This window comes from Mobula hypostoma, chromosome 24 (genome assembly GCF_963921235.1).
Source record: "Mobula hypostoma chromosome 24, sMobHyp1.1, whole genome shotgun sequence".
Classification (NCBI taxonomy): Eukaryota; Metazoa; Chordata; class Chondrichthyes; order Myliobatiformes; family Myliobatidae; genus Mobula; species Mobula hypostoma.
In genome coordinates, this window is record NC_086120.1 from 27,939,552 (window position 1) to 27,967,394 (window position 27,843).

The 27,843-nt window shown below is 45.4% G+C and overlaps 1 protein-coding gene across 1 annotated transcript in view; it reads left to right on the plus strand.

Annotated features, from left to right (window-relative positions):
- The first annotated feature begins 479 nt into the window (after positions 1-479).
- LOC134337230 (beta-1,4-galactosyltransferase 2-like) overlaps positions 480-27,843 on the plus strand; it is a 63,910-nt gene continuing 36,546 nt past the window's right edge. The window contains exon 1 of the mRNA XM_063032070.1: positions 480-873. Within this exon, the coding sequence (XP_062888140.1) occupies positions 750-873 (124 nt within the window). The 5' untranslated portion in view covers positions 480-749. The remainder of the gene's footprint in view (positions 874-27,843) is intronic.

Here is a 27,843-nt window from a genome sequence, read left to right on the forward strand (position 1 = left end):
GAGAGGGGGAGGGGGAGGGGGAGAGGGGGGAGAGAGAGGGGGAGGGGGAGAGGGGGGAGAGAGAGGGGGAGGGGGGGAGGGAGAGGGGGAGGGGGGGAGGGAGAGGGGGAGGGGGGGAGGGAGAGGGGGAGGGAGAGGGGGAGGGGGGAGGGAGAGGGGGAGGGAGAGGGGGAGGGAGGGGGGAGGGGGGAGGGAGGGGGAGGGGGGAGGGAGGGGGGAGAGGGGAGGGAGGGAGGGAGGAGGGGGGAGGGGGGGAGGGGGGAGGGAGGAGGGGGGAGGGGGGGGGAGGGAGGGGGGAGGAGGGAGGGAGGGAGGGGGGAGGAGGGAGGGAGGGGGGGGGGAGGAGGGAGGGAGGGAGAGGGGGGTAGGAGGAGGGGTGGAGGAAGGGAGGGAAGGGTAGGAAGAGGGGTGGGGACGAGGGAGAGAAGCCTGACCCTTGCGGAAGTGTTAAGGAAACACATACAAAATGCCGGTGGAACTCAACAGGACAACATCTGTGGAGAAGAATAAAGAGTGAGCGTTGCGGGCCCGGACCCTGGGCCCTGATCGGGAGAGTTGGGAGCCGGGGAACTGGTGGAAGGAGTTAGTCTGGCGGAGATTAAGCCGGTGAGGAGCGGGAGGCGGGCCGATCGGAAACTCCGCCCCGGACTCAGCGATAGCGAGAGGCGAGAAGGCGAAGCGGAGCCGGGGACGGCTCGAAGACACGGAACCGAGAAGCGCTCGGCGGCGGTCGGACTCCCCGGGCCGGGATGAAGGGCAAGCTGTTCGTGGCGCTCACCTTCTCCTGTGTGCTCAGCGGGCTGCTGCTCTACAACCGCGCCGGCGGCGGCCTGGGCCAGTGGAAGCAGTCGGCGACCATAGAGCGGGTCGTAGGTGGGTCAGTAAAGTGGGGAGGGCGCTGGGAGCGGCAACGAGCGCGGTCGGGGGGAATGGGGACGCTGGTTGTTGGGAGAGAGGGGAATGGAGAACTGGAGCGGGAGGCAGGGGAATGGGCAAAGTGCGGAGGGGAGAAGTGAACAGGAAAGGGCCGAGGAGCAAGAACAAGAAAATAAGAGTAAGAGAGCAAGAAATAGGGGCGTGACAAGAGTCAAAAAGGGGAATAAAATAAGGGCAGCACAGTAAGCGAGAGAAAGCACAAGAGGGATGTGGGGGAGAGAGAGAGAGGAAGTAGAGTCAGGATGGGACATAGTGTTGGGTCACATACCCCGATGACACCTCCGCTGTTTTCTTCCCCAAAGAAAACGGCAGAATTCGGATTATTTCATGAACAGATTTGGTTAAAGGAACAGCATGCCTGTAGAAACTGAGGATCATTTTAATATACATTTTTCATCGGCTTTTTGAAAAACAAACTGGAAAATGATTTGCCAAACAATGCAGTTTAATCATTGCATCTTGATCTTTCATCTTGACCTCCCGAATCAGATTGCTGGCAGGTGCACGGTCAAGTCTTAAATGTAATTCTAAACTTTAATGCTTTGTGGATTGAAAGTGGCACCATCTGCACTCTCAAGTCTGGGAGTTAATATGGAAAGCATTCTTTTTGTAGCGAGTCATTCTTTCTCCCCCCAATTACTATAATATTGGTCTATATACGTGCTTGTATGTCTTTGTCTGTTTGACTGGGTCTCTGTGGCTTACATCTGGAGTCAAAATGGGGGCTAGAAGGATCACCATAGAACTGTGTACTCAAGAAGTGTGAGGTGCCTTGAGAAGAAAAGAGCATAATAATTAATGGTTGCTGACCAAAATGGGAGGGTGAAAATTTGGAAGAGGTCTTGGAATTGAATCGGGAGATGGGATTCAGGGTGGGTCCACTATTTGGCAAAGCTATACTCCTAGGAATCTTGTATGAAGGTCTTAATGGTTCTTTTCCTAAGCCATCAGAAAGTGAACGACAATGCATGTGTGATTTTTTTTTAACTTGTATATTCACTTCTGATGTAGAACTTATTAGCCACTGGGTTGGTAAAACACGATTAGTAAGGCCCTTCAGAAGGGAAGTGGGTAAGTACTTGTCAGAGAATTTATGGAGGGACATCAAGGGAATGGGACTGAATAAATAGTTGCACTAGGAGCTAATATATAGACTGTGTCGGAATGGTGTCCTTTATTGTGTTTCCTCATGTCATAGGATATTGAGAAACAAGAAAAGTGGGGAGGGTTACAGAGGGGTTGGCAGGAACTCAGAGGTTGCAATCACATGCATAATCACAACTGACATGTCTCCAGTGTTAAGGGTTCAAGTGGTTTACTCCTGTAACTATTTCTATATTTGTATACGGTATGCTGTTGGTGAGAATCAAAAAAGAACTGTGGATGCGGGAAATCTGAAACAAGCGGGATGCTGGGAGCACCCAGTTGGTCAAGCAGCATCTGTGGAAGGAGAACAGAGTCGAACTTTGAGGTCTGAGACCCTTCGTCAACTTTGGGAAGGAGAAATGTGAAGTCCTTTTCTCTTTCTGGGCAGGCTGCCTGGGCTGCTGACTGTTACAGCATTTTTGTTTTTGGTTTCTTTTTGGTGAATTTGAACCTTTTTACATCATTATCAAGCTCCTTTATTAAAAACCTTGCATTTGTATGCAGCTGCCTTTACTATTTATAGATCGCAATCATCCCTGTGGATGGCGCCTATGCGAACCTTGTAATTGCATTTTGTTCTCCACCTCTTCCAGTTCACAGACAGCAGAGCTCAGACTGGGGGAAATGTCAATTCTGACATTGACTCTTCAAAGGAACTCTAAAAGCAAGAGCTGGAAAGTATGTGTTTAAAATGACACATTTATTCCCTGTATTCTGACCCTGTACATGAGCAAGATAACAGGCATTTTTCCCAGTTTGCACTGACAGCTATCTTCTGGTTTTGAGGGTGATACGGTCCACGACCAGAGTCTTGGCCATAGATTCCAATGTGCTGCACAGTTGAGGGGCTACTGCATTCTGAATGAGATATTTAAATCAGTTTTCCCTCTTAGGAACTTTGTCTTTGTGTTGATTGGAGTTTGAAGGGTCTGGGTCTGTAGTTGCTGGAGTTTAGAAGAAATCTGATTGAAATCCATCAAATATTGAAAATATGGAGAGGATGTTTCCTATACTGGGGAGTCTAGGACCACAGGGCACAGCCTCGGAATAGAAAGATATCCTTTTAGAACATGGGGATGAGGTGGAATTCCTTTGGCTATCGGGTGGTGAATCTGTGGAACTCGTTGCCACAGTCATTGTGTGTATATTTAAAGCAGAGGTTTATGATTGCCAAGAGTGTCAAAGGTTACAGGGAGAAGGCAGGAGAATGGGATACTAAATCAGCCACATTGGAATAGTGGAGCAGATTCGATGGGTTGAATGGGCCTGATTCTGATCTTGTGCCTTGTGGAGTAAATTATCCTGGTGTTCTGGTAAATACTTAATGCTTCACCAGAATGGGAGAGTACAACACAAATCTATGCTGATTCACCGAGCAATCTTATTGCCAAACTAGTTTTTTCTGGTACTTGTACTCCGCATGTCCCATCAGCTCTGCAACAGGGTTAATGTGGGGCAGAGCAGCAGATGCTCTTTACGTGGCTTTTGACAAGGTTCCATAATAGTAGACCAGTCTGCAGAGCGAGGTTAGATGAGATCCAGTGTAAGGTAACCAATGGAAACCAAAATTAGCTTGACAGAAGGAGCTGGAAGGTGGTAATGGAAGGATGATTTTTTAGATTGAAGGCCCATGACCAATGCTGTGCTGCAGGGATTGTGCAGGGGCCCTTGTTCTTTATTAATGATTTGGATGAAAATATCGGTCGCATGATTAGTAAGTTTGTGGACAATGTAGAAGATATCTAGACTGACTTGGAAAGATGGTCATGAATAGTAGATGACATTTAACTTGGACGAGTGTGAAGTGATGTATTTTGGGAAGTTAAGTAACAGATCAGGAAGCAAGACAAATGAAGGCACATGACTGATCCCTTGGGAGTATTATAGAGCAGAGACACCTCGGGGTAGAAATCCCCGGATATGGTAATACATGTGTACAAGATAGAGAAGAAGATGTATGGCAGGCTTGTCATAATTATCAGATAGAACGTCGCGTACAGGCGTGTCAGTTTACAAGGCGTAACAGGAATGCACCTGAATATTGTGTGGAGACTGGGTCGATGTATTATAGGAAGGATGCAGTTAAACTAGAGAGGGTGCAGAAAAGATTCACAGTGTTGTTGCTGGAAGTGGAGTGGAGTCGTGAGGAGAGATGGGATAGCTGGGACTGTTTACCCTGGAGTTCAGGGGGCTGACCGTGAGGCGCATAGATTAGGTAAGATTGATGGTCACGGTCATTTTCCCAAGGTAGTGGAGTTCAAAGTTGATGCTGGAGAGGTAGTAATGAGGGACAATGAAAGGGCGGATGAACTGAATAAATATTTTGCATCAGTGTTCACTGTGGAAGACACTAGCGGTATGGTGGCAGATCCAGGTGTCAGGCAACGTGAAGTGTGTGATGTTACCATGACTAGAGAGAAGGTTCTTGGAGAACTGAAAGGTCCGAAGGTGGATAAATCACCTGGACCAGGTGATGTTCACCCCAGGGTTCTGAAAGAGGTGGCTGAAGAGATCATGGAAGCATTAGTAATGATCTTTCAAGAATCACTGGATTCTGGAATGGTTCCAAAAGACTGGAAAATTGCAAATGTCACTCCACTCTTCAAGAAGGGAGAGAGGCAGAAGGAAGGAAACTAACGGCCAGTTAGCCTGACCTCAGTGGTTGGGAAGATGTTCGAGTCACTTTCTGAGGATGAGGATTCGGGGTTCTTGGAGGCACATGATAAAATAGGTTGTGGTCAGTTTAGTTTCCTTAAGAGGAAACCTTGCCTGACAAATCTGTTGGAATTCTTTGAAGAAATAACAAGCAGAGTAGACAAAGGAGAATCAGTTGATGTTGTGCACTTGGATTTTCAGAAGGCCTTTGACAAGGTGACACACGTGAGGCTACTTAACAAGCTTTGAGCCCATGGTATTACAGGAAAGATTCCAGCGTGGATAAATCAGTGTCTGACTGGCAGGAGGCAAAGAGTGGGAATGAAGGGAGCCTTTCCCTTTAAAGGGAATAAAGTGAGTGATGTTCCACAGGGGTCTGTGATGGGACCAATTCTTTTTGTTATATGTCAATGATTTGGGTGATGGAATCGATGGTTTTTTTGCAAAGTTTGCAGCCGATATGGAAATAAGTGGAGGGGCAGGTAATTCTGAGGAAGTAGAAAGGCTACAGAAGGATTTAGATTAGGAGAATGGGCAACGAAATGGCAGATGAAATATAGTGTTGGGAAGTGTATGGTCACGCACTTTATTAGAAGAAATGAAAGGGTTGACAATTTTCTAACTGAAGAGAAAAACAAAAAATTGAGGCACAAAGTGACTTGGGAGTCCTTGTGCTGGATTCCCGAGAAGTTAATTCATAGGCTAAGACGATGGTAAGGAAGGCAAATTCAATGTTAGCATTCATTTCAAGAGGACTAGAATAACAAAGCAAGGATGTAATGTTGAGACTTTATAAAGGATTGGTGAAGCCTCACTAGGAGCAGTTTTAGGCCCCTTATCTTAAAATGGATGTGCTGAAACTGAAGAGGGTTCAAAAGAAATTCATGAAAATGATTCCAGGATTGAATGGTCTGTCATATGAAGAGTGCTTGATGGCTCTGGGCCTGTATTCACTATCATTCAGAAGAATGAAGGGTGACCTCATTGAAACCTATCAAATGGTGAAAGGCCTCGTTAGAGTGGATGTGGAGACGATGTTTCCTATGGTGGGAGAGTCTAAGACCAGAAGACACAGGCTCAGAATAGAGAGGCATCCTTTTAGAAGGGAGATGAGGAGGAACTTCCTTTGCTAGAGAGTGGTGAATCTGTGTAATTTTTTGCCAAGGGCAGCTGTGGAGGCTGTCATTGTGTATATTTAAAGCAGAGGTGGATAGATTCTTGTCAAGTCAGGGAATGAAGGAATACAGGAAGAATGCAGGAAATTGGGGCTGCGAGGGAAATGGATCAACCATGATGAAAATGATGGAGCAGACTTGATGGGCCAAATGGCCTAATTCTGCTTCTATATCTTATGGTCTAAACAAAATGGCGTTTCTGTGGGACCAAGACAAACACTGTACATTTATAGCAACACACATCAAAGTTGCTGGTGAACACAGCAGGCCAGGCAGCATCTATAGGAAGAGGCGCAGTCGACGTTTCAGGCTGAGACCCTTCGTCAGGACTAACTGAAGGAAGAGTGAGTAAGGGATTTGAAAGCTGGAGGGGGAGGGGGAGATGCAAAATGATAGGAGAAGACAGGAGGGGGAGGGATGGAGCCGAGAGCTGGACAGGTGATAAGCAGAAGGGGATACGAGAGGATCATGGGACAGGAGGTCCGGGAAGAAAGACGGGGGGGGGGGGTGACCCAGAGGATGGGCAAGAGGTATATTCAGAGGGACAGAGGGAGAAAAAGGAGAGTGAGAGAAAGAATGTGTGCATAAAAAAGAGTAACAGATGGGGTACGAGGGGGAGGTGGGGCCTAGCGGAAGTTAGAGAAGTCAATGTTCATGCCATCAGGTTGGAGGCTACCCATACGGAATATAAGGTGTTGTTCCTCCAACCTGAGTGTGGCTTCATCTTTACAGTAGAGGAGGCCGTGGATAGACATGTCAGAATGGGAATGGGATGTGGAATTAAAATGTGTGGCCACTGGGAGATCCTGCTTTCTCTGGCGGACAGAGCGTAGATGTTCAGCAAAGCGATCTCCCAGTCTGCGTCGGGTCTCACCAATATATAAAAGGCCACATCGGGAGCACCGGACGCAGTATATCACCCCAGTCGACTCACAGGTGAAGTGATGCCTCACCTGGAAGGACTGTTTGGGGCCCTGAATGGTGGTAAGGGAGGAAGTGTAAGGGCATGTGTAGCACTTGTTCCGCTTACACGGATAAGTGCCAGGAGGGAGATCAGTGGGGAGGGATGGGGGGGACGAATGGACAAGGGAGTTGTGTAGGGAGCGATCCCTGCGGAATGCAGAGAGAGGGGGGGAGGGAAAGATATGCTTAGTGGTGGGATCCCGTTGGAGGTGGCGGAAGTTACGGAGAATAATATGTTGGACCCGGAGGCTGGTGGGGTGGTAGGTGAGGACCAGGGGAACCCTATTCCTAGTGGGGTGGTGGGAGGATGGAGTGAGAGCAGATGTACGTGAAATGGGGGAGATGCGTTTAAGAGCAGAGTTGATAGTGGAGGAAGGGAAGCCCCTTTCTTTAAAAAATGAAGACATCTCCCTCGTCCTAGAATGAAAAGCCTCATCCTGAGAGCAGATGCGGCGGACTCTCACAGCTATCTGGACTATTCCTCTTCTCACCCTGTCTCTTGCAAAAACGCCATCCCCTTCTCGCAATTCCTCCGTCTCCGCCGCATCTGCTCTCAGGATGAGGCTTTTCATTCTAGGACGAGGGAGATGTCTTCATTTTTTAAAGAAAGGGGCTTCCCTTCCTCCACTATCAACTCTGCTCAAACGCATCTCCCCCATTTCACGTACATCTGCTCTCACTCCATCCTCCCACCACCCCACTAGGAATAGGGTTCCCCTGGTCCTCACCTACCACCCCACCAGCCTCCGGGTCCAACATATTATTCTCCGTAACTTCCGCCACCTCCAACGGGATCCCACCACTAAGCATAACTTTCCCTCCCCCCCCCCCTGCATTCCGCAGGGATCGCTCCCTACACAACTCCCTTGTCCATTCGTCCCCCCCATCCCTCCCCACTGATCTCCCTCCTGGCACTTATCCGTGTAAGCGGAACAAGTGCTACACATGCCCTTACACTTCCTCCCTTACCACCATTCAGGGCCCCAAACAGTCCTTCCAGGTGAGGCATCACTTCACCTGTGAGTCGACTGGGGTGATATACTGCGTCCGGTGCTCCCGATGTGGCCTTTTATATATTGGTGAGACCCGACGCAGACTGGGAGATCGCTTTGCTGAACATCTACGCTCTGTCCGCCAGAGAAAGCAGGATCTCCCAGTGGCCACACATTTTAATTCCACATCCCATTCCCATTCTGACATGTCTATCCACGGCCTCCTCTACTGTAAAGATGAAGCCACACTCAGGTTGGAGGAACAACACCTTATATTCCGTATGGGTAGCCTCCAACCTGATGGCATGAACATTGACTTCTCTAACTTCCGCTAGGCCCCACCTCCCCCTCGTACCCCATCTGTTACTCTTTTTTATGCACACATTCTTTCTCTCACTCTCCTTTTTCTCCCTCTGTCCCTCTGAATATACCTCTTGCCCATCCTCTGGGTCACCCCCCCCCCGTCTTTCTTCCCGGACCTCCTGTCCCATGATCCTCTCGTATCCCCTTTTGCCTATCACCTGTCCAGCTCTCGGCTCTATCCCTCCCCCTCCTATCTTCTCCTATCATTTTGCATCTCCCCCTCCCCCTCCAGCTTTCAAATCCCTTACTCACTCTTCCTTCAGTTAGTCCTGACGAAGGGTCTCAGCCTGAAACGTCGACTGCGCCTCTTCCTATAGATGCTGCCTGGCCTGCTGCGTTCACCAGCAACTTTGATGTGTGTTGCTTGAACTTCCAGCGTCTGCAGAATTCCTGTTGTTTACTGTACATTTATAGATGGAGAGATAGACACTTTATTGATCCCAAAGGAAATTACATTGTCGCAGTAGCATTACAAATGCACAGATATACAAATATGAGAAGAGAAGTAAGAAAGAGTTTTAAAAAAAAATAAGTTACCTCAAACAGTCTAATGGGGGTGGGGGCGGGTCATCATTTGCCCAGCTATAGATTGACTTATTATAGAGCCTAATGGCCGAGGGTAAGAATGACCTCATACAGTGCTCTTTGGAGCAGCGTAGTTGTCTTAGTCTGTTACTAAAGGTGCTCCTCTGTTCAGTCAAGGTGGCACGCAGAAGGTAAGAAACATTGTCCAGAATTGCCAGGATGTTCCATAGGGTCCTTTTTCTACCACAGCCTCCAGGGTGACTCCTATGACAGAGCCAGCCTTTCTAATCAGTTTATTGAGCCTTTTGGAATCACCTGTGTTGATGCCATTGCCTCAGCACACCACTGCATAGAAGATTGTACTGGTGACAACAGCCTGGTAGGATGTGTGAAGGAGAGGCCTGCATACTCCAAAGGACCTCAGTCTCCTCAGGAAGTAGAGGCGACTCTGGCCCTTCTTGTACACAGCCTCTGTGTTGGTGCTTCACACAAGTCGGTCATCCAGGTGCACCTTCAGGTACTTGTAGGTCCTCACCACATCCACGTCCTCGCCATCAGTAGTAACGGAGCGATGTAGGCTTAGTCTTCCTAAAGTCCACCACCATGCCCTTTGTCTTACTGATGTTGAGCTGCAGATGATTCAGCTTGCACCATTTGACAGAGTCCTCCACCAGGGCCCTGTATTCATCATCCCGTTCTCCCTTTATATGTCCAACTATTGCTGAGTCATCAGAGGTTTCTGCAGATGTCATGACTTAGTGCTGTATCTAAAGTCCAAGGTATGCAGGGTAAACAGGAAGGGAGCCAATACAGTCCCCTGTAGGGCCCTAGTGCTGTTTATAACCTCGTCTGACACACAGCTCTGAAGCTGTACAAACTGTGATCTGCCAGTCGGGTAGACCTCAGCTTCCCAGGAAACAATGGAAGTGCCAACCTGCATTGAATGGAGCTTCTCCCCTGAGGGCTGTATGGTATTGAAGGCGCTTGAGAAATCAAAAACCACGGTCCTCACAGAGCTGCCCTGCTTATCCAAAAGGAAGTAAGCTCTGTTCAGCAGGTAGATGACAGCATCGTTGACTCCAATGTGCTCCTGGTCAGCAAACTGCAGGGGATCGAGGGCTAGTCTGACCAGGGGTTGGAGGTGAGCCAGGACCAGCTTCTCTAGGGTCTTCATGATGTATGAGGTCAGGGCCACTGGACGGTAGACATTCAAGACTTTCAGTTGGCCCTTCTTGGGTTCTGGGACCGCACAGTCGGGACCCTTTCCAGGCTGAGAGTCAGATTGAAATTGTGCTGGACAACTCCACACGGCTGCTCAGCACACTCCTTCAGGACCCTGCGGCTCACACACCCAGCACATAAAATAATATTAACCCAGTAACATTGACAGATAATAAAATTCTGTACATGAACAAGTTGACATAAAGTGTATATCCGATATTTAGTTGGTTATGCACAGTAATACTGTTACTGGCACTTTCACAAGTCATGTGTACTGTGTGGTAGCAGGGTGTTCAGAAGTCGCACATCCCAGAGGAAGAAGCGGTTACCCAGCCGAACAGTTCTTGTTCTGCACTGTGGTATCTTGCTGACAGCGGGAGGCTGAAGAGGTTGTGGGACGGATAGGAGGAGTCTTTGACACTGCCGAGGGCTCTGTGGACACGGCACTTCTGGTTATTGCCCTGGCTGGGGGTGAGAGAGACCCCAGCGGCTCCCTCAGCAGCCCTCACAATCCGTTGCAGGGCCTTGCGTCAAGATGCCTTGCAATTTCCGTTACCAGACGGTGATGCCGCTCTGCAGCGTTCCAGAGGACAAACCGGGTTGCTGGAGTTGTGAGGCAGAAGCTTGGCCACCTGTACCACAGTGCCACTCGGGTTTAACATTGGCTGACATGGAGCTGATGGGTTTTTGGGGGGGGGGTGCAACATAAAACTGGCCGAAGTTTAAAAAGCAGCGCACGGGTGCTTATCAGATTGGGATGACTTGTGGTGTATTTCCCTGGGTTTGTCAGTGGGACTAATTCAGTATTTATTACAAGATGGTGATCTACAGCTCGATATACAGGGCGTTTGCAAGCAACTCGATGCTCAGAATTGTGATTATCAGTGTTTGGGGAAAACGAAAACTGCCAAGTGCTAGAAATCTTTAAAAAACAAAGACTGCAGGAAATGCTGGAGATAACTATCAGGTCAGGCTGCAGCTGGTGCATACATTCACGGAGCATTAAAGGTACTCCACTGAGAATGTTTTTCAGTCTTAGAAAGACTGTAGGACATTCCGGAGGGGATGTTGGACAGCTTGTCGTCATGGTATGTGTACCAATGGCATACAGTAAGAATTAAAATGAGAAAGAAAGGATAAATTACTATAATCTGAATATACTGAGGTTGGAGGTGGGTGAAAATGCGGAACAAAGGGAATCCTCTCAAGGTTAGTCCCAGTACTTGTACCAGCAAGAGGAGGAATAGGAGGCTCTATCAGGTGAATGCGTGATTGGTGAGATGATGTGGGATCAGTTCAGAAGGAGGCAAGACTGATACACCTGGGCTGGGTTGGAACCAATGTCCTCAAAGGGGTGATGTTCTAATGTCATACGTACTGAGGAACAGTGAAAAGTTTTGTTTTGCATGCTGCCCATGCAGATCACTCCATTACAACAGAGTTTTCAGTTGGTACAAGGGAGTGCAGAATGAAGTTGCAGAGGAAGTTCAGTGCAGGCTGACCATAAGCTGCAAGGCCATAACAAAGTAGATTCTGAGGTTAAGAGATCATATTGTATAGGGAACCAATCAATAGTCTTATGACAGCAGCCTAGAAACTGTCCTTGAGCCTGGAGGTATGTGCTTTTGTATCTTCTGCCCGATGGGACGGTGGGGAAGAGAGGGATGCTCAGGGTGGGTGGGGTCTTTGGTCATGTTGGCTGTTTTACCCAAGGCAATGAGAAGTGTAGAGAAAGGATGTGGAGAGGAGGCTCGTTTCTGTGATGTGCTGAGCTGTGTCCACGGCTCCCTGCACTTCTTGTGGTCACTGGCAGAGCAGTTCAGTGCCAAGCCATGGTGTATGCAGTAAAGTTGATTTTTATGTGCATTGATATACTAAAACAACAGTGAGGGTCTTTAAGTAGAGGCACTGGTGAACTTTCTTGACTTTGTCCAGGTGTTTGGACCAGGACTGACTATTGGTGATGTTCACTCCTTGGAATGTGAAGCTCTCAGATATCCCAATCTCAGCATTGTTGAGGTAAATGGGAATGTGCAGTCCCTTCCAAGGTCAATGTCCAGATCTTTTGTTTTACCAACACTGATGGAATGTCGTTGTCATGACACCGCATTGTTAGGCGACCTGTCTCCTTCCTGTATGTCAACTCATCCTCTGAGATTCAGCCTACCAAGGTGGTGTCATCTGCAAACTTGTAGATTGAGCTAGAGAGTAATCTGGCCATGCCATCATGATTGTACAGGGAGCATAGTAGTGGGCTGAGGATGCAGCCTTGCGGGCACCCTAGCGTTTAGAAATAAGATCAGGAGAAATTTCTTCTCCCAGATAATACTGTATCACTGGAATTCTCCTCCACAGAATTTAGTGGAGCCCAATCATTCAGTCTATTCAGGAAGGAGGGTGACATTTTTTCTTATTGTTGAATGGGTCAAGGGATCTCAGAAGTTGGGAGCAGTGTACTCAAGTTGTTGGTTGGCAAACATTACACTAAATGGTGCAATAGAGCCAAGTGGCCTACTTGTTTTAAAAGTTTCTCTCTAAAGTGTTTCAAGGTAATTTGCAAAATTAGTTTGGTCTTTTACATATGTATTGTGATTGAGAAATGGTGTATGACAGGACAGTGGGAGCAGATTCAGTATAAACTTTCAAAAGGAATTAGATGTGAGTTTTGAGAGAAACATTTACAGGGTCACTGCAAGAGAGTGAGACGTAGAGTTCTTTCATAGAGCAGAAGGAGAACAAGGGACCAAATGATGACTTTTGCTCCTGTACTTATTCCACAATTCAGTGGTTCCATTTAATATCAGAGAATGTATACAACCTGAAGTTTTTACTCTTCGCAGACATCCACAAAACAGGAAAAAAACCAAAGAATGAAGGACAGAAAAAAGAACCCCAAAGCCTCCCCTCCCCCTCCCACACACAAGTAACAGCAAAGCGTCAACCCTTCCGCCTCCCCCACTTAGTCCAGCACAAAGCTGCAGACCCCCACCACCCACCATGCAAGTGATAGAAAAGCCCCCAAAGAGGCCATGATCTAAAGCCCATCAAAAACCACTGTTCATCCTAACACTTTGACATCCACAGGCTCGCTGTCTCACTAATGAGGGGGAGAGAGAGGTATCACTCCTGCCATAGTGAGAGGGGAAGCCAACAGCTCACTGTTTCGCTCTTGCAGTCCACAATGTCGCATTAGAGTTCCCCCGAATCGATAATCAGCAACACACTCTTTCTCACCGTCGAAAAAGAGCGAGAGAGAGAGTGGTCTGACAGCCATATCTGCTCTCTCGATGTTTTGATCTCCTGCAACACTTCAGTCAGTGACACCTGCAGGGAATTGGGTTTTCCACAGGGTCACAGAGCCGCACCCTGGAGGCACGCATCTTCCAGGGCAATGCTGTGGTGCATTTTGCAAAACATGCTATGGAAATGCCACTCCTTGATGTGGATATAAATTCATGAAATTTAGAATATTATCTACCGACCCAGATCTTGGGTGATATCAGAGGTAAGAGAAGTATTCAAATAGTACGTATAATTTAACAAAACATTGCTAAGGCATGTAACCAAGAGTCAAAATGACGGTTATTTTAAATCAAGAGAAGGGGGTGCAGAGCTGGACTTGTTTCAGTGAGGGATCCATCGTTGAAGTCCCTCACCATACAGGACGTGCCTCTTCTCATTGCTACCATTAATGAGGAGATACAGGAGCCTGAAGACAAGCACTCTCAACGATTTAGGAAAAAGCTTCTTCCCCTCTGCCGTCAATTGGATCATGAACACAGCCTCACTTTTTGCTCTCTTCTTGCACTACTTTTCTTCAATATATTTCTTATTGTAACTTATAGTATTTCTTTGTGTATTGTGCTGTACTGCTGCCACAAAACAAATTTCACATGTCGGTGATAAACCTAATTCTGATTTCCAGGGCTTTGCTGGTTGAAGGTGTGGCTGCCATTGTCAGGAAATGCCTTTTTTTTTAATTGATTAATTTATGTGGGCATTGCCAACTAAGCCAGCATTTATTGCACTTGAGAAGGTGGTGAAGAGCTGCCATATTGAACTGCTGTGGTCCCTGAGGTGTAGGTACACCCACAGTGCTGTTATGGAGGGAATTCCATGATTTTGACCCAGCGACAATGAAGGAACAGCGATATGTTTCCAAGTCAGCATGGTGAGTGACTTGGAGGGGGATTTCCAAGTGGTGGTGTTCCCAGGTATCTGCTGTTCTCAACCTTCAGGATGGTAGTGCTCATGGGTCTGGAAAGTGCTGCCTTAGGAACTTTGGTGTGTTGTTGCAGTGCATCTTGTTCATAGTACAACTGCTGCAACTGTTCGTCGATGGTGGAGGGATTGGATGCTTGTGGAAGGGGTGCCAGTCAAGGGGGCTGTCTTGTACTGGATGGTGTCAAGCTTCCTGAGTGTTGATGGAGCTGCAGTCATCCAGGCGAGTGGCGAGTATTCCATTACACTCCTGACCTGAGACTTGCAGATGGTGGACAGGCTCTGGGGAGTCGGGGTGAGTTACACACTGTGGGATTCCTAGCCTTTGACCTGCTCTGGTAGCCACGGCCACAATATGAGTCTGGTATTGGTGGAGCTTGGTGCTTTGAGGAAGGCTGGCCTGCTGGAGGTTTTGGAGATGCGAGACTGTTGAGGGTGAAAATTTTAAACTGGTGCATGTCAGAGGTGATGAGAGGAGGAGTGAGTTTGGACGTGAATTACGATGTTTTGGACGGAGCAGAGCATGGATACCAGTTGCATTGATGAAGGCTTCATCAATATTGCGATCTGTAATATCAAAATCACAGACTCAAGTAGGGGCAATAGGACAATGTTATGCAGAGTGAATACACTATTTTGGTGCAGTTTCATGGTACAAAGTTCATCTCCGAGTCAAAAATGATGCCGAGCTTGCAAGTAGTACAACTGTGTTTCATGCGGTGATAGGTTTTCTAACACTATATACAGATTTTTTTTTTTGCTATCATGTCATTAACTCTTTGGGGTTTGTGTTTTTGATAAGTTAAGCTCATCTCATCTATTGAGATATTCCCACAACCAACGATCTCACTTTAAGGATTCTTTGCAGCACAACTGGCTGGTGTGTTCACAGACATTTTTGATCTCTCCCTCTCCTAGTGCGCAGTGCCCTCCTGCTTCAAAACTGTCACCATTGTCACTGTACCAAAGAAAACCAAGGTAGCATTTCTGAATGACTGGCATCCTGTCGCACTCACCCCAACAATAAGCAAATGCTTTGATAGGCTGGTCAAGGCACGCTACCACCCACACTATTCACCTACCAACACAACCTTTCAACAGACAATGCCATGGCCACAGCACTACACACTGTCCTCAATCACCTGGAGAAGAGGCATGCTTATGTTAGAAAGCTGACCTTGGACTACAGTTCAGCAGTCAACACCATGATCCCCACCTCCCTGCCCCACCGCCCCAGGGTTGACAAGAAGCTCAAACATCTCTGCCTGCATTCTGCCTCGTGCAGCTGGATCCGGCAGGTGGTAAGGATGGACACCTTCACCTCTGCCCGTCTGACCCTCAACTCAGGAGGCCCCCAGGACTGTGTCCTGGGCCCCCTCCTCTATTCCCTATGCACCCACGACTGCGTTGCCACGTGCAGCTCCAATCTGCTGATCAAATCTGCAGATGACACGACATTGATAGGCCTGATTTCCAACAATGATGAGACAGCCTACAGAGGAGAAGTCAACGCCCTGACACACAGTGGTGCCAAGGAAATAACCCCTCCCCCAATGTTGAAAAACTGAAGGAGTTGTTTGTGGATTACAGGAGGAATGGAGACAGGCTAGCCTTTACTGACATCAATGGGACTGTAGTTGAGAGGGTGAGTAGTTTGGAGTTCCTAGGGGTACACATCACTGAGGATCTCACCTGGACTGTACATACCGGCTGGGTGGTGAAGAAAGCACAACAGTGCCTCTTTCACCTCAGAAGGCTGAAGAAGTTCGGGTGAGTCCCCATATCCCTGGGTCTTTCTACAGGGGCACCACTGAGGGCATCCTGACTGGCTGTGTCACCGCCTGGTACGAGAACTGTACTGCTCTCAATTGCAGGACTCTGCAGAGAGTGTTGCGGACAGCCTAGCGCATCTGTGGATGTGAACCTTCCTCTATTCAGGACACTTATAGCATCAGGTGCATAAAAATGGCCCAAAGGATCATTGGGAACTCCAGCCACCCCAACCGCCAACTGTTTCAGCTGCTTCCATCTGGCAAATGGTACCGCAACATTAAGGCCAGGACCAGCAAACTACGGGACAGCTTCTTTCACCAGGCCAACAGATTTATCAGTACACACTGATCTGATTGCATATCTGACTGTACATTGTACCTGATGTATATAAAAGAATTATGTATACAATCGTAGTGTTTAGGCAATATCTTTTCACATTTTCCTTGTGCATAGCAGCGGAGACACAACATAAAGGTTTTTACTCCCTCGTGTTGAGAGATGGATGTAAAATAAAATTCTAATTTTATTCTTTATCTTGTTATTTCATGCTCTCATTATTTATTGCTATTTATTTATATTTGCATTTCAACAGTGTTGTTTTCTGTGCTCTGCTTGCTCTTTCATTGATCCTGTTTACAGTTACTGTTCTATAGATTTACTGAGTATGCCCACAGGAAAATGAATGTCAGGGTTGTATATGGTGACATATACCTGCAGCAGGGCGGAGTGAGGCATTACTAACCAGAGAACAGGAGTTATGACAATTAAAGAGAGTAGTCATAGTCATACTTTATTGATCCCGGGGGAAATTGGTTTTCATTACAGTTGCACCATAAATAATAAATAGTAATAAAACCATAAATAGTTAAATAGTAATATGTAAATTATGCCAGAAAATTATGAAATAAGTCCAGGACCAGCCTATTGGCTCGGGGTGTCTGACCCTCCAAGGGAGGAGTTCTAAAGTTTGATGGCCACAGGCAGGAATGACTTCCTATGACGCTCTGTGTTGCATCTCGGTGGAATGAGTCTCTGGCTGAATGTACTCCTGTGCCCACCCAGTACATTATGTAGTGGATGGGAGACATTGTCCAAGATGGCATGCAACTTGGACAGCATCCTCTTTTCAGACACCACCGTCAGAGAGTCCAGTTCCATCCCCACAACATCACTGGCCTTACCCATGACTTTGGTATTCCTGTCTTTATATGGAAGAAACAGCCTACTTAGTAATTTGCAGTTAAGCTTGGCAATATTGTCCCACACATCTTGTACAGGGAGACTATTTTTTAACTGCGGCCACCAAAGTCGTATGTTGCTAGATTCACGTTGACTCAGCTGTGAAATGTTTGCCATCGCTGAGAAAGCTGCTCTGCGAGTTCAAATTCTTCCCTTGTATGTATCTTAACTTGGAAGGACCCCAAACAAGCATAAAGTAAGAATTAAAAGACTGAATTTGTCTGCTAATACCTTCATTCAAGCTCCCTGGAGTTGAGAAATCGAGAAACGGGTGCAATCACAAGATGTATTTACTGCAATGTGAGATGTTTCTTGTTCCAAATTTTAAAAAGTGGAACATAACAGAGTATCTATCTACACTCAACATTATAAACTGGTTCTCTCCTTCACTTTCTGAGACAGAGTGTAATGTTCTATGTGAGATCTTTGTGTTTTTAACAATAGAATTGTATGCATTTCAACGCCCTTGATGGATTTGGGTAGGGACATGTCTAAACTTGTTAGGCAGACAGCAGTGAGTACAGTATTGGAAGCTTCTATGCCATCCTTACGTAATGACTTGAGTTTCATTTTGGGATTCCCATAGATATAAATGATTGTGGAGTTCTCTGCCTGTGACAGTATTTATTGTTCATGCAAATTCTTCCTTTTTTAATAAAAACATTGTAAACTAACACATCTAATTAGTGTGCGCTGTCTGTTGAGTTGTTCCCATATGGCATACAGTAGTGGCTTGGCTCGCAAAGCTTTTTTAAAGAGTCGACCACATTATTGTGTGTCTAGAGTCAACTAGAGACCAGTCTGAGGAAGAGTGTTTGATTTTGTTCTCTGGATTAAATTAGCAAAATAGTTTCTTTTTACTGCTTGTAGTTGTATGGGCCCATTGGCGTCACGAGCTTTTTATTCCATTTTAATTATTTATCTGAATTTAAATTCTCCAGCTGCCATGCCAGGCTTTCAGCTCCTCAGAATCATAGATCCAAGTCCCAGGGCTTTGAACCTAATAATAGGGACCCCGCAAAAATACCAAAAAAAAACCTCTGGTAAAGCAACATCACAAACATGTTCGTTTGTGAGGTTTTTCCATCCTCAAAAGGTGGGAAGTACAGTCAATAGAATTATCTCTAACATGCTCCAGCGAACCGCTTATTGGTATGCATAGTTCACTTAGGCAGAGATTAATTCAGTGATTCAGAATGATGAATTACTTGAAGAGTATGCTTTGATTTTTAAAAAAAAGTATCAAGTACAATAGTACAGGGTCTTCTGAGTGGAGATTGGGGTCATTTAGACCATCATTGAGTAGCATAGCAGTTAGCGCTACCCCGTTACAGCATAGAGTTTGGTGTTCAAACCTGCCGCTGTTCTGTAAGGACTCTCTGTACGTCCTCCCTGTGGGATTTCTACTGGTGTTCCGGTTCCCTCCCACAGTCCAGCGACCTACTGGGTCATTGTAAATTGTCCCGTAACTAGGCTGGGGTTAATCAGGTTTGTCAGGGGTTGCTGGGGTGACGTGCTGACCAGTTAGAATGCGCAGTAAATGCAAACGTGCACAGCCTTGTATTCCAGAATGGGATAGAAATGTGAAGCAGTCAACTGCCCCTCAATCTCCCACCTCAAACTCCACAGTCAACAGAAAGTAGCTTCTGTGTTCAGGTAGTTTGGTGGGAACCTTATTTGATGTTAAAAGGATTAAAAGAAACAAAGTTGTATAGACTGTTTATTTACATAATCACTAAATGTGAATTAGAATCAATTGGTTGAGAGTGTAGTGGAAACCAATTCAATCTCAGCTTTCAAAGGGGAACGGCATATGTAATTTCAAACGGTAAATAAGCACAGGGTTATTCACTCAGTGGCCACTTTATTAGGTACACCTGTTCATTAATGCAAATATCTATGCAAATAGTAATGCAAATAGCCAATCATGTGGCAGCAACCAATGCATTAAAGCATGTAGACATTGTCAAGCGGTTCAGTGTTCAGACCAAACATCAGAATGAGGAAGTGATTTTTTTGACTGTAGAGTGATTGCCGGTGCCAGATGGGATGGTCTCGGAAACTGCAGATATCTTCAAGGCTCGGTGCCTCTAAAAGGCAGCATGCCCTCTTTTTATTGTTACCATTAGGGAGCAGAGACAGAAGCCTGGAGGCACGCACTCAATGATTCAGGAACAGCCTCTTCCCCTCTGCCATCCGATTCCTAAATGGACATTGAACCCATGAACACCACCTCACTACTTTTACTACTTTTTATTATTTCTGTTTTTTGCACTATATTTAATTTAATTAGTTAATATACATATGTATACTTACTGTAATTGATTTATTCACATTTTTCTATATTTATGATCTAATGCAATGTACCACTGCCGCTAAGTTTAAAAAAAAATTTCAAGACATATACCGGGGATATTGAACCATATTCTGATTCTCCTGGGTTTTTCACGCAGAATCGCCTCTAGAGCAGGGGTTCGCAACCTTTTCTATGCCATGGACCCCTACTATTAACGGAGGTGTCCATGCTCTAGAGTTTACAGAGAATGGTGAAAAAACAAATTTTTAAAAATTAATCCAATGAGGCGCAGTTCTGTGGGCAAAATTGACTCGTTAATGAGAGAGGTCAGAGGAGAATGGCCAGACTGGTTCAAGCTGACAGGAAGGTGACTCAGATAAGCACAAGTTATAACAGTGGTGTGTAGAAGAGCATCTATAAATACACAACGCGTCAAACTTTGAAGTGGATGGGCTACAGCAGCAGAAGACCATGAACATAGACTCAGTGGTCACTGTATTAGGTACAGGAGGTACTTAATAAAGTGGCTACTGTGTGTAGAGAAAGAACAAGTAGGTTGGGACTAATTACTTCGTGGAGTCCTTCATAGAGCTACTTAATGATGGTCTGAATGACTCCATTTTTCACTTGGAAGACTACATGATTGTGCTTGACACTTTAAATCCAAGCATGCTTTGCAAATATTGACATCAAATTATTCCAGAGTCTTCTGTCCTAACTGCTCATTTAATTGTCTGTTCTTGAGTGTAGCAATATAGTGCTGTAGAATAAAGATAATTGAATAACATCAATGCGATATACTTGTGAGTGTGGTCCAGTGGTTACCTAATATAACTTCATGTAGTTAATTGTAGGTCTGCAGCTAAAATAATGGGTCTGCATTACTTCATTGCTTTTTGTGGAATCTTGTTGAGTGGCAGAGGATTAAGAGCAGGTTTTCCAGCCTCCTGAGCTGGTTGGTCATCAGTCTCAGTACCATGTTTTCACCCTCTCCCTGTACCGACTGATGCTTGCCTATCTCATTCAGTATAGTCAACAACTTGTCCTTGTTGGTCAGTCAGGTTGCCTGGCGTTTAGGCCAGCAATGAAGGACTTCATATCTGGTGGTGTTAATAGCTTCCTCTTTCTTGGTTTTCACTACTGTCAGTCGTGCAAGTCCCGGGTGGAGACTCAGGAATACTGCTGCACTCAGAAGTAGCAGGATTCTTCATTGCTGTTTTACCAGTCAGGGTTTTTAGCCCTGAGCTGTACCCCTGAACCAGGAGGAGTGGTGGACCATCCTTGTCTGCCCTCTACCCTTTGACCTGTGTGGCATGGGTGACCCTACCAAGAGCTGACACATAAAGCCCTGAGTCCAGCCAGCATAGCTCTCCGAGTCATTGAGGCACACAATCCTCCAGACCATGACAGGGTAATGGTCCTCTTGGAGGAACCTGGCCTTGTTGGAATTCTACAGACTCTGCCCATTTAATATAATATATTTCAGTCCCAACTCTCTTGTCTTGTAAGCTGTTGCTCTTTACTCTGGTCTATATACAGTAATACATTTAAAAGATCCTTTGCTTTCTAAACTGAGTCAAGTATGTTGTTGCAGGTATGGAATTGTGTAGAGACCAGTCTGAGGAAGAGTAGAGGATCTTGTTCCATAAGATATTGGAGCAGCATTGGACCATCTAGCCTATCGAGTCTGCTCCACCATTCGACCATGGCTGATTTATTCTCCTTCTCGACCTCATTCTCCTGCCTTCTTCCCATAACCTTTGATGCCCTAGCTCCTGAAGAACCTATCCACCTCCGTTTTAAATACACCCAATGACTTGGCCTCCATAGACATCTGTGGTAATGAATTCTGAATATTTACTACTCTGGCTAAAGAAATTCCATTTGTTTCTAAAGGGGCATCCTTGTATTCTGAGGCTGTGCCCACTGGTCCTGGACCCTCCCATTATTGGAAACATCTTCTCTATGTCCACATTCGGTAGATTTCAATGAGATTTTCCCCCTCATTCTTCTAAGCTCCTGTGAGTACAGGCCCAAAGCCATCGCATGTACCTCATACTTTGATCCTAGGAGTGAAAGGGTTATTTTCATAAACTTCCTCTGGACCTTCAATGACAAAACACAGCCTTTCTTAAATAAGAGGCCCAGAACTGCTCACAATACCTCCAAATGTAGTTTGACCAATTCCCTAGGCTTTTTTTTAAACAGCATAGTAGTTTTATGGTGCCTTTGAATTTTCATACTTCGGCCCGAGAAGCATCCTCTATCTTGTAGTGTCGTAACTCTAGAAGTTTCAACTGGATCTACTCTTATTCTTTAAAATTTGAGAGATTACAAATTTATCAGTCTAATCTCTCATTTTATACAAGTCTTGAATTTGCCTTTGTTTCCCCTCACAGCCTGTAAATACAAGCCAGAACTGCACACATGCGGTATAACATAGACGAATACTTCCTGGGCTGAAGGGTGAAAATCCAAAGGCACCATGCTGTTAAAAAGTCTAGGGAATTGGTGAGAGTACATTTGGAGTATTGTGAGTGTGGTCTCACCAAGATCCTGTGTAGTTGCACCAGGAAATCTGTGCTTTTGTAAACAGCGCTGCAGCCATAGGGCTCCTGGTATCTGTGCTCCACCCTGATCCGGGTTCTGTCTGTGGTCTCCCCCACCGCCCCCCCCCCAGTGTTGCTATGGTTTCCTTCCTCATCCTGAAGTCATGTGGGTAGGCCGCTTGGCTGCTCTAAAACTATCCCTGGTGTAAGGTAGGGGCAGAAGTATCAGACAGCAGTGAAGAGGGGGAAGTACACTTGGGAGTATGAAATAAGTTACAGAATTGGGGGAATGGGACTGAGTGCATTTCTATGGAAGAGGAAATTATGAGGAAAAATATGAAGGCCAAGATAATTTTCTTCACTGCTTATTTACTTTTAATGACTGGTGTACAAAGAGCACCGGGCTCTCTTTGTACATCAGCAGTTCCTGATGTAGCACAATTAATATAATTTGTCACTTTGTTTTCCTGCCAAGGTGTATAACTTCACATTTTTATATTGTACTGCATCTGTTAAATTGCCATTAAGCTTCTTTGGAGCGTCCTTACAATCTCACCCAGTTTAGTAGCATAGGAAAATGTCAATGTTTTTATGCCCTCTTTCAAATTATTCTCATTGATGAAGAATAGCAGAGGCCCACCTGTTCCCTGTTGTATCCCAGTAGCCACCCCACACAAAAAAAAACACCTTGTTCCCACTCTTATGTCAACCAGAATTCAATCAAGGCAGCGACATTATCCCCAGTACCCCATGTGCTTTCATTTTACTCTCCTTATTAGAAACTTCAAAAATCCTCTGAAATTCCAAAGTCACCACATCCACTAATTCTCCCTTAACTATTATACCAGTTACATCTCTCAAAACAAAACTCAGATTTGTTTAATTGTCAAACATATTTTCCCTTCTAGAAATCAGGCATCTTTTGTCTAATTCTGTTGATGCTTTTCCCGAACTCCCCAGTAACCTTATCCTTTATTATTAGTCTTTAGAGTTTTCCTCATGACTTATGTCAGGCTAATCAGTTTGTAGTTTGTTTTGAAATAATGCAGTTTCTTTTCTCATCTCTTGATTTTTCCATAATCTGTAGAAATATAAGAATGGTAACAAATGCAAAATGCTATCTTGTCGTACTCTGAGATGGAAATTATTGCTTAATTGTTTGGCCATTTCCCTTCCATTATGCATTCTCCTGTTTCTGACTGGGGAATTTTTTCTCTTTATATTGTTTATAGAAGCTTGCAAAATCCACTGAAGTTTTACGCAAGTTAACTCTCACATTCTACTTTTGTCCTTAACCCTTCGTTAGAATCTAAACTTCTCCCAGTCATGAGGTTTGCTATTTTATCTGGTCATCTTGTTTCCACTGTACTGCTGCAGCAAAACAACAGATGTCATTCTACACGTCGGTGATAATAAACCTGCTTCTGGTTCTGTTCTGCTATTTAGATTTAATACTATCCCTAATCTTTGTTGATCATGGCTTCCGTATGTTTCTTCTGTATTTTTTTATATCTATGACTGTTGTAGTTTCTGTTTTAATTTAATGTTAGTCATTTCTTATTTACTGTCACGCCTTTTTAAAAACTAATATCCCTCATACCTTGGTGATGTCATAAAAATGCGCCATGTTATACACTCAGTGGCCATTTTATTAGGTACAACGGTATTCCTGCTTGTTAATGCAAATATCTAATCAGCCAATCATGTGGCAGCAACTCAATGCATAAAAGCGCGCAGACATGGTCAAGAGGTTCAGTTGGGTGTTTAGACCAAACATCAGAATGGGGAAGAAATGTGATGCAAGTGTCTTTGACTGTGGAATAATTGTTGATGTCAGAAGGGTGGTGTAAGCATCTCAGAAACTGCTGATCTCCTGGGATTTTCACCCACAACAATCCCTAGAGTTTACAGAGAATGGTGTGGAAAAACAACAATGAGAGGAACATCCGGTGAGCAGCCGTTCTGTGGGCGAAAATGCCTTGTTACTGGGAGAGGTCAGAGGAGAATGGCCAGACGGGTTCAGGCTGACAGGAACTCAAATAACCACACATTACAACAGCGATGTGCAGAAGAACATCTCGGAGTTGTTGAATCTTGAAGTGGTTGGGCTACAACAGCAGATGAGCACACTGGGTTCCTCTCCTGCATCCAATAAATTGGCCATTGAGTGTATACATTGTAGCATATTTGTGGGGAACCTGGAGCAGATCCAGTTCCTATCAAATTGCTGTGTTTTATAATGTTTGGTTTGGGAGGGAGATAGGAAAAGAATCTGACTTCGGAAACTTTCTCCTCAGTCCATTTAAAATTATTTTCTTGGAAACAGGAAATGTGTGGAATTCTCCAATGCAATATAATTTGTGTCTACATTTAACAGTTTGAGTTTTCAACATAATATTATGCCCTCAGTCCTCAGTGAACATGAAACCACTGTTACAATTGTTGTGGATTTATGTGGGTCTATGACACTTCTGTGGCTTTGATCTGATTAGCATAGACAGACCAGCAGCACTGCCCTAACATGAAAACATACTGATCCTTTGTACTGGCCAAGTTGAAACCCTAGGCCTCCGGGTGAGCCTTAACCATGTAGGCCATAGCCGTGCATGGTGGCAGCTCCAAAATCAGCAATAAATACCAGTCTTCTCACTGGTGCCCATGACCCGGGAATTTCTGTAACAACAAAACTCTGCCTAGCGTCCCGTGGTTTTTTTTTGTGAAACTGGTACTTAAAGGCGTACAAGAGTTTCAAATCTGATTATATAAAACCTCAAACTTATGAAGGTCTATATTAGAACTAGTTTCTCCCTGCCTGTTTCCAAAGCTCTTGGCTTCGATTCATGAATACTATTCAACAGAAAGTAAGCCAATTGGATATTTAATCATTGGTTAAATTAGCATTTGATAGTACTTTCTACGACCCCCGTCCCTCTTCCGTTCTTCACTCTGGCTCCACTCTTACTTCCCTTTTCCCTACCTGCCTATCACCTCTCCCTGATGCCCTTCCTCCTTCCATGAACCACTCTCTCCTATCAGACTCCTTCCTCGTCAGTTCTGTCCCTCTTCCACCTATCACCTCCCAGCTTCCCATTTCACACCTCCGCCCCCACCCCATATTCTAGTTTGTGCACCTTCCCCTCAGCCCTCCAACCCACTTTCCTTGTTCTGGCCCCTCCTTCCTTTCCGATCCTGGTGAAGGGTCTTGGCTTGAAACATTGACTGTTTATTCCTTCCCATAAGATGCTGCCTGATCTGCCGAGTTTCTCCGGCTTTTTTTTTATGCGTTACTCTGGATTTCCAGCATCTGCAGAGTCGCTTGCGTTTACCGATTCGATTAATGTGTTTTTTTTTTGGCTTGCTGTTGTGAATGAATGTTGAACTACTTCTGCTTTGCAAGTCTAGTCATGGCAAACATTGTGATGCTGTTGTGTTGCAATGAATAGTCTTTCCCACTCGATGCATAATTAACAGACCTGTGAATAGCTGATGCAGTAAGTTCAGCCGATGTACTCTGAGGTCATAACAGTGTTGAACTTCAGTCAAATGATTTAAGTCTTATCTTAAGCATTGTTCTACATGAGGGTGTGATCCAAAATGCTGTTCTTTGGAATGTAGAAATGTAAGCAAACCAGTTGACCCCCGCCTACAATGTTCCCTCTACCTTGTAATCACCAGTGTGTGCTAAATCTTGTGCTTCGTAATTTTTTGCCCAGTGACGACGACATGCGCGCACTGAATTTTTGAGTGGAGGTAAACCTGAAGCTATTCTAAGGATAATAAACTTACCAAGTCCAGTTTGTTGTTCATTATTTAAAAGAAATAAAATAATACACATACAGTGGCGCAACTAGTAAACTGAATGACTTCAAACTCGCAGATAAATGGTCGCTGTTTGCGATCGGAAGCTTCTGCACACAGTTTAAATTCCTTTGTGCGCCAGTAGCAAAAGGTGTAAAGACATTTACAAAGACAGGTGTGAAAAGGGGCCCGCAGGATTACTGGGGACCCGAGGCACCCCAACCACAACCTATTCCAGCTGCTACCGTCCAGGACACGGTACCGCAGCATAAAAGCCAGGACCAACAGGCTCCGGGACAGCTTCTTCCACCAGGCCATCAGACTGATTAACTCATGCTGATTTGAGTGTGTATTTCTGTGTACATTGACTGTTCTATTTATTATAAATGACTATGATTGCACATTTAGATGGAAAGGTAACATAAAGATTTTTACTCCACGGGTATGTGCAGGATATGAGAAATAAAGTCAATTTAATTCAATGTAAAGGGAACATTGCTCTCCTACCCGTTTAGATCAGTCCCTGCTGTTCTCAGTACACTGAGGTAATACAGGGGAAAAGCAATAAGAGACTGCGGAGTAAAGTGCAGATAGAGAATAAGGTGCAAGACCATGACGAGGTAGACTGCGAGATCAAGAATCCATTTTATTGTACAAGAGGTCTGTTCAATAACAGAATGATACAAGCTGTTTTGGGTCTGGTGGTACATGCTTTCGGACTTTTGTGCCCCCTACTCTTTGGGAGGGAGGAGAGAGTTCGGGCTGGGTGGGGTCCCTTATGTTGGTTGCTTTACTGGGGCAGCAAAAAGTATAGACCGAGTCCATGGAGAGGAGGATGGCTGGTGTTCTGAGCTGTGTCCACAGCTCTGTGGCTTCCTGCATGGTGTCATGACGACACTGCCAGTAAAACTAAAGAACATTGACTTCAGGAAGGGCAGGGTGGGAATCCACATGCTTCCAAGTTTTCATCAACAGTGCTGAGGTCAAGAGGGTTGAGAGCGTCAAGTTCTTAGCAGCGAGCATTGCCAGTAGCAATTGTAATACCAAGCCGTTATGCATCCAGGAAGGCGATGGCCAACGGGGAAATGCTGAGTTTCTTTAGCCTCCTGAGGAAATGCAGGCACTAGTGAGCTTTCTTGGTCATAGAGTCATTGTTACTGTCCAATGGCATGGTGGGGTGACTCGTTTGCAATTCTCCAACTAACTTCGGACGGGACGGGATTGCAGTGGGCGTGACCATAGTTGGGTTTTCAGTTCATGAATGAGAAGGCTCCCAGAGACCATATTTATTCATGAAAGATGATAAGTCTTGAGCCATTCAGCATTCCACAGGTGAACTGCAGCCTGGAAATGTGGCTGTTGCTGCTGAGGGAGTTGAGGGAACGGTTAGAGTTAATGAGCGGTGTTGGCGCTGGAAGCATGGTATTGCGTGCACAATCCTGATTAATCTGATTTGCCGCAAAACGGCGCGCTTCACTGTAAATCTCAATGTACACATGACGAATAAAGCTAATCTTTATCTTTTCCTAATGTGAAATAGGACCTAATGGCTACTTGATGGGTTAAAACTCCTGTTTTTTTTTGTTGTATAATTCAATAACTATAATTCCCCAGCTCCTTTGGTAGGATTCAGTCTCTTTACTCAGTATTCCTGGATGGTAGTTTCAGTAACTAAATCGTTATCCAGCCCTTACAGACACAGCTATCTGAGCCGAGTTGATATCTCCCGTGAGAATGCAGCATGTAACATACCTTGAGGGTAGTGAATGACTAGGCAATTGAAAGGCGCAGGCAACTACGGCAAAACCTTTGGGGCACTTATTTTATGATTAAAGTTGTCCCCAAGCCTTTTGCAGTACCAAAGTCAGATGGAGAGGCACCGTGCTTAAATCTGCAACAAAACCTTTGATAGTTTGCTCGCCCAAAGCTTTTGAGGCCACATTCTTTTCTGGCAATAAGAAAGTACTGCTGTAATCCTTTAGAGTTAATAC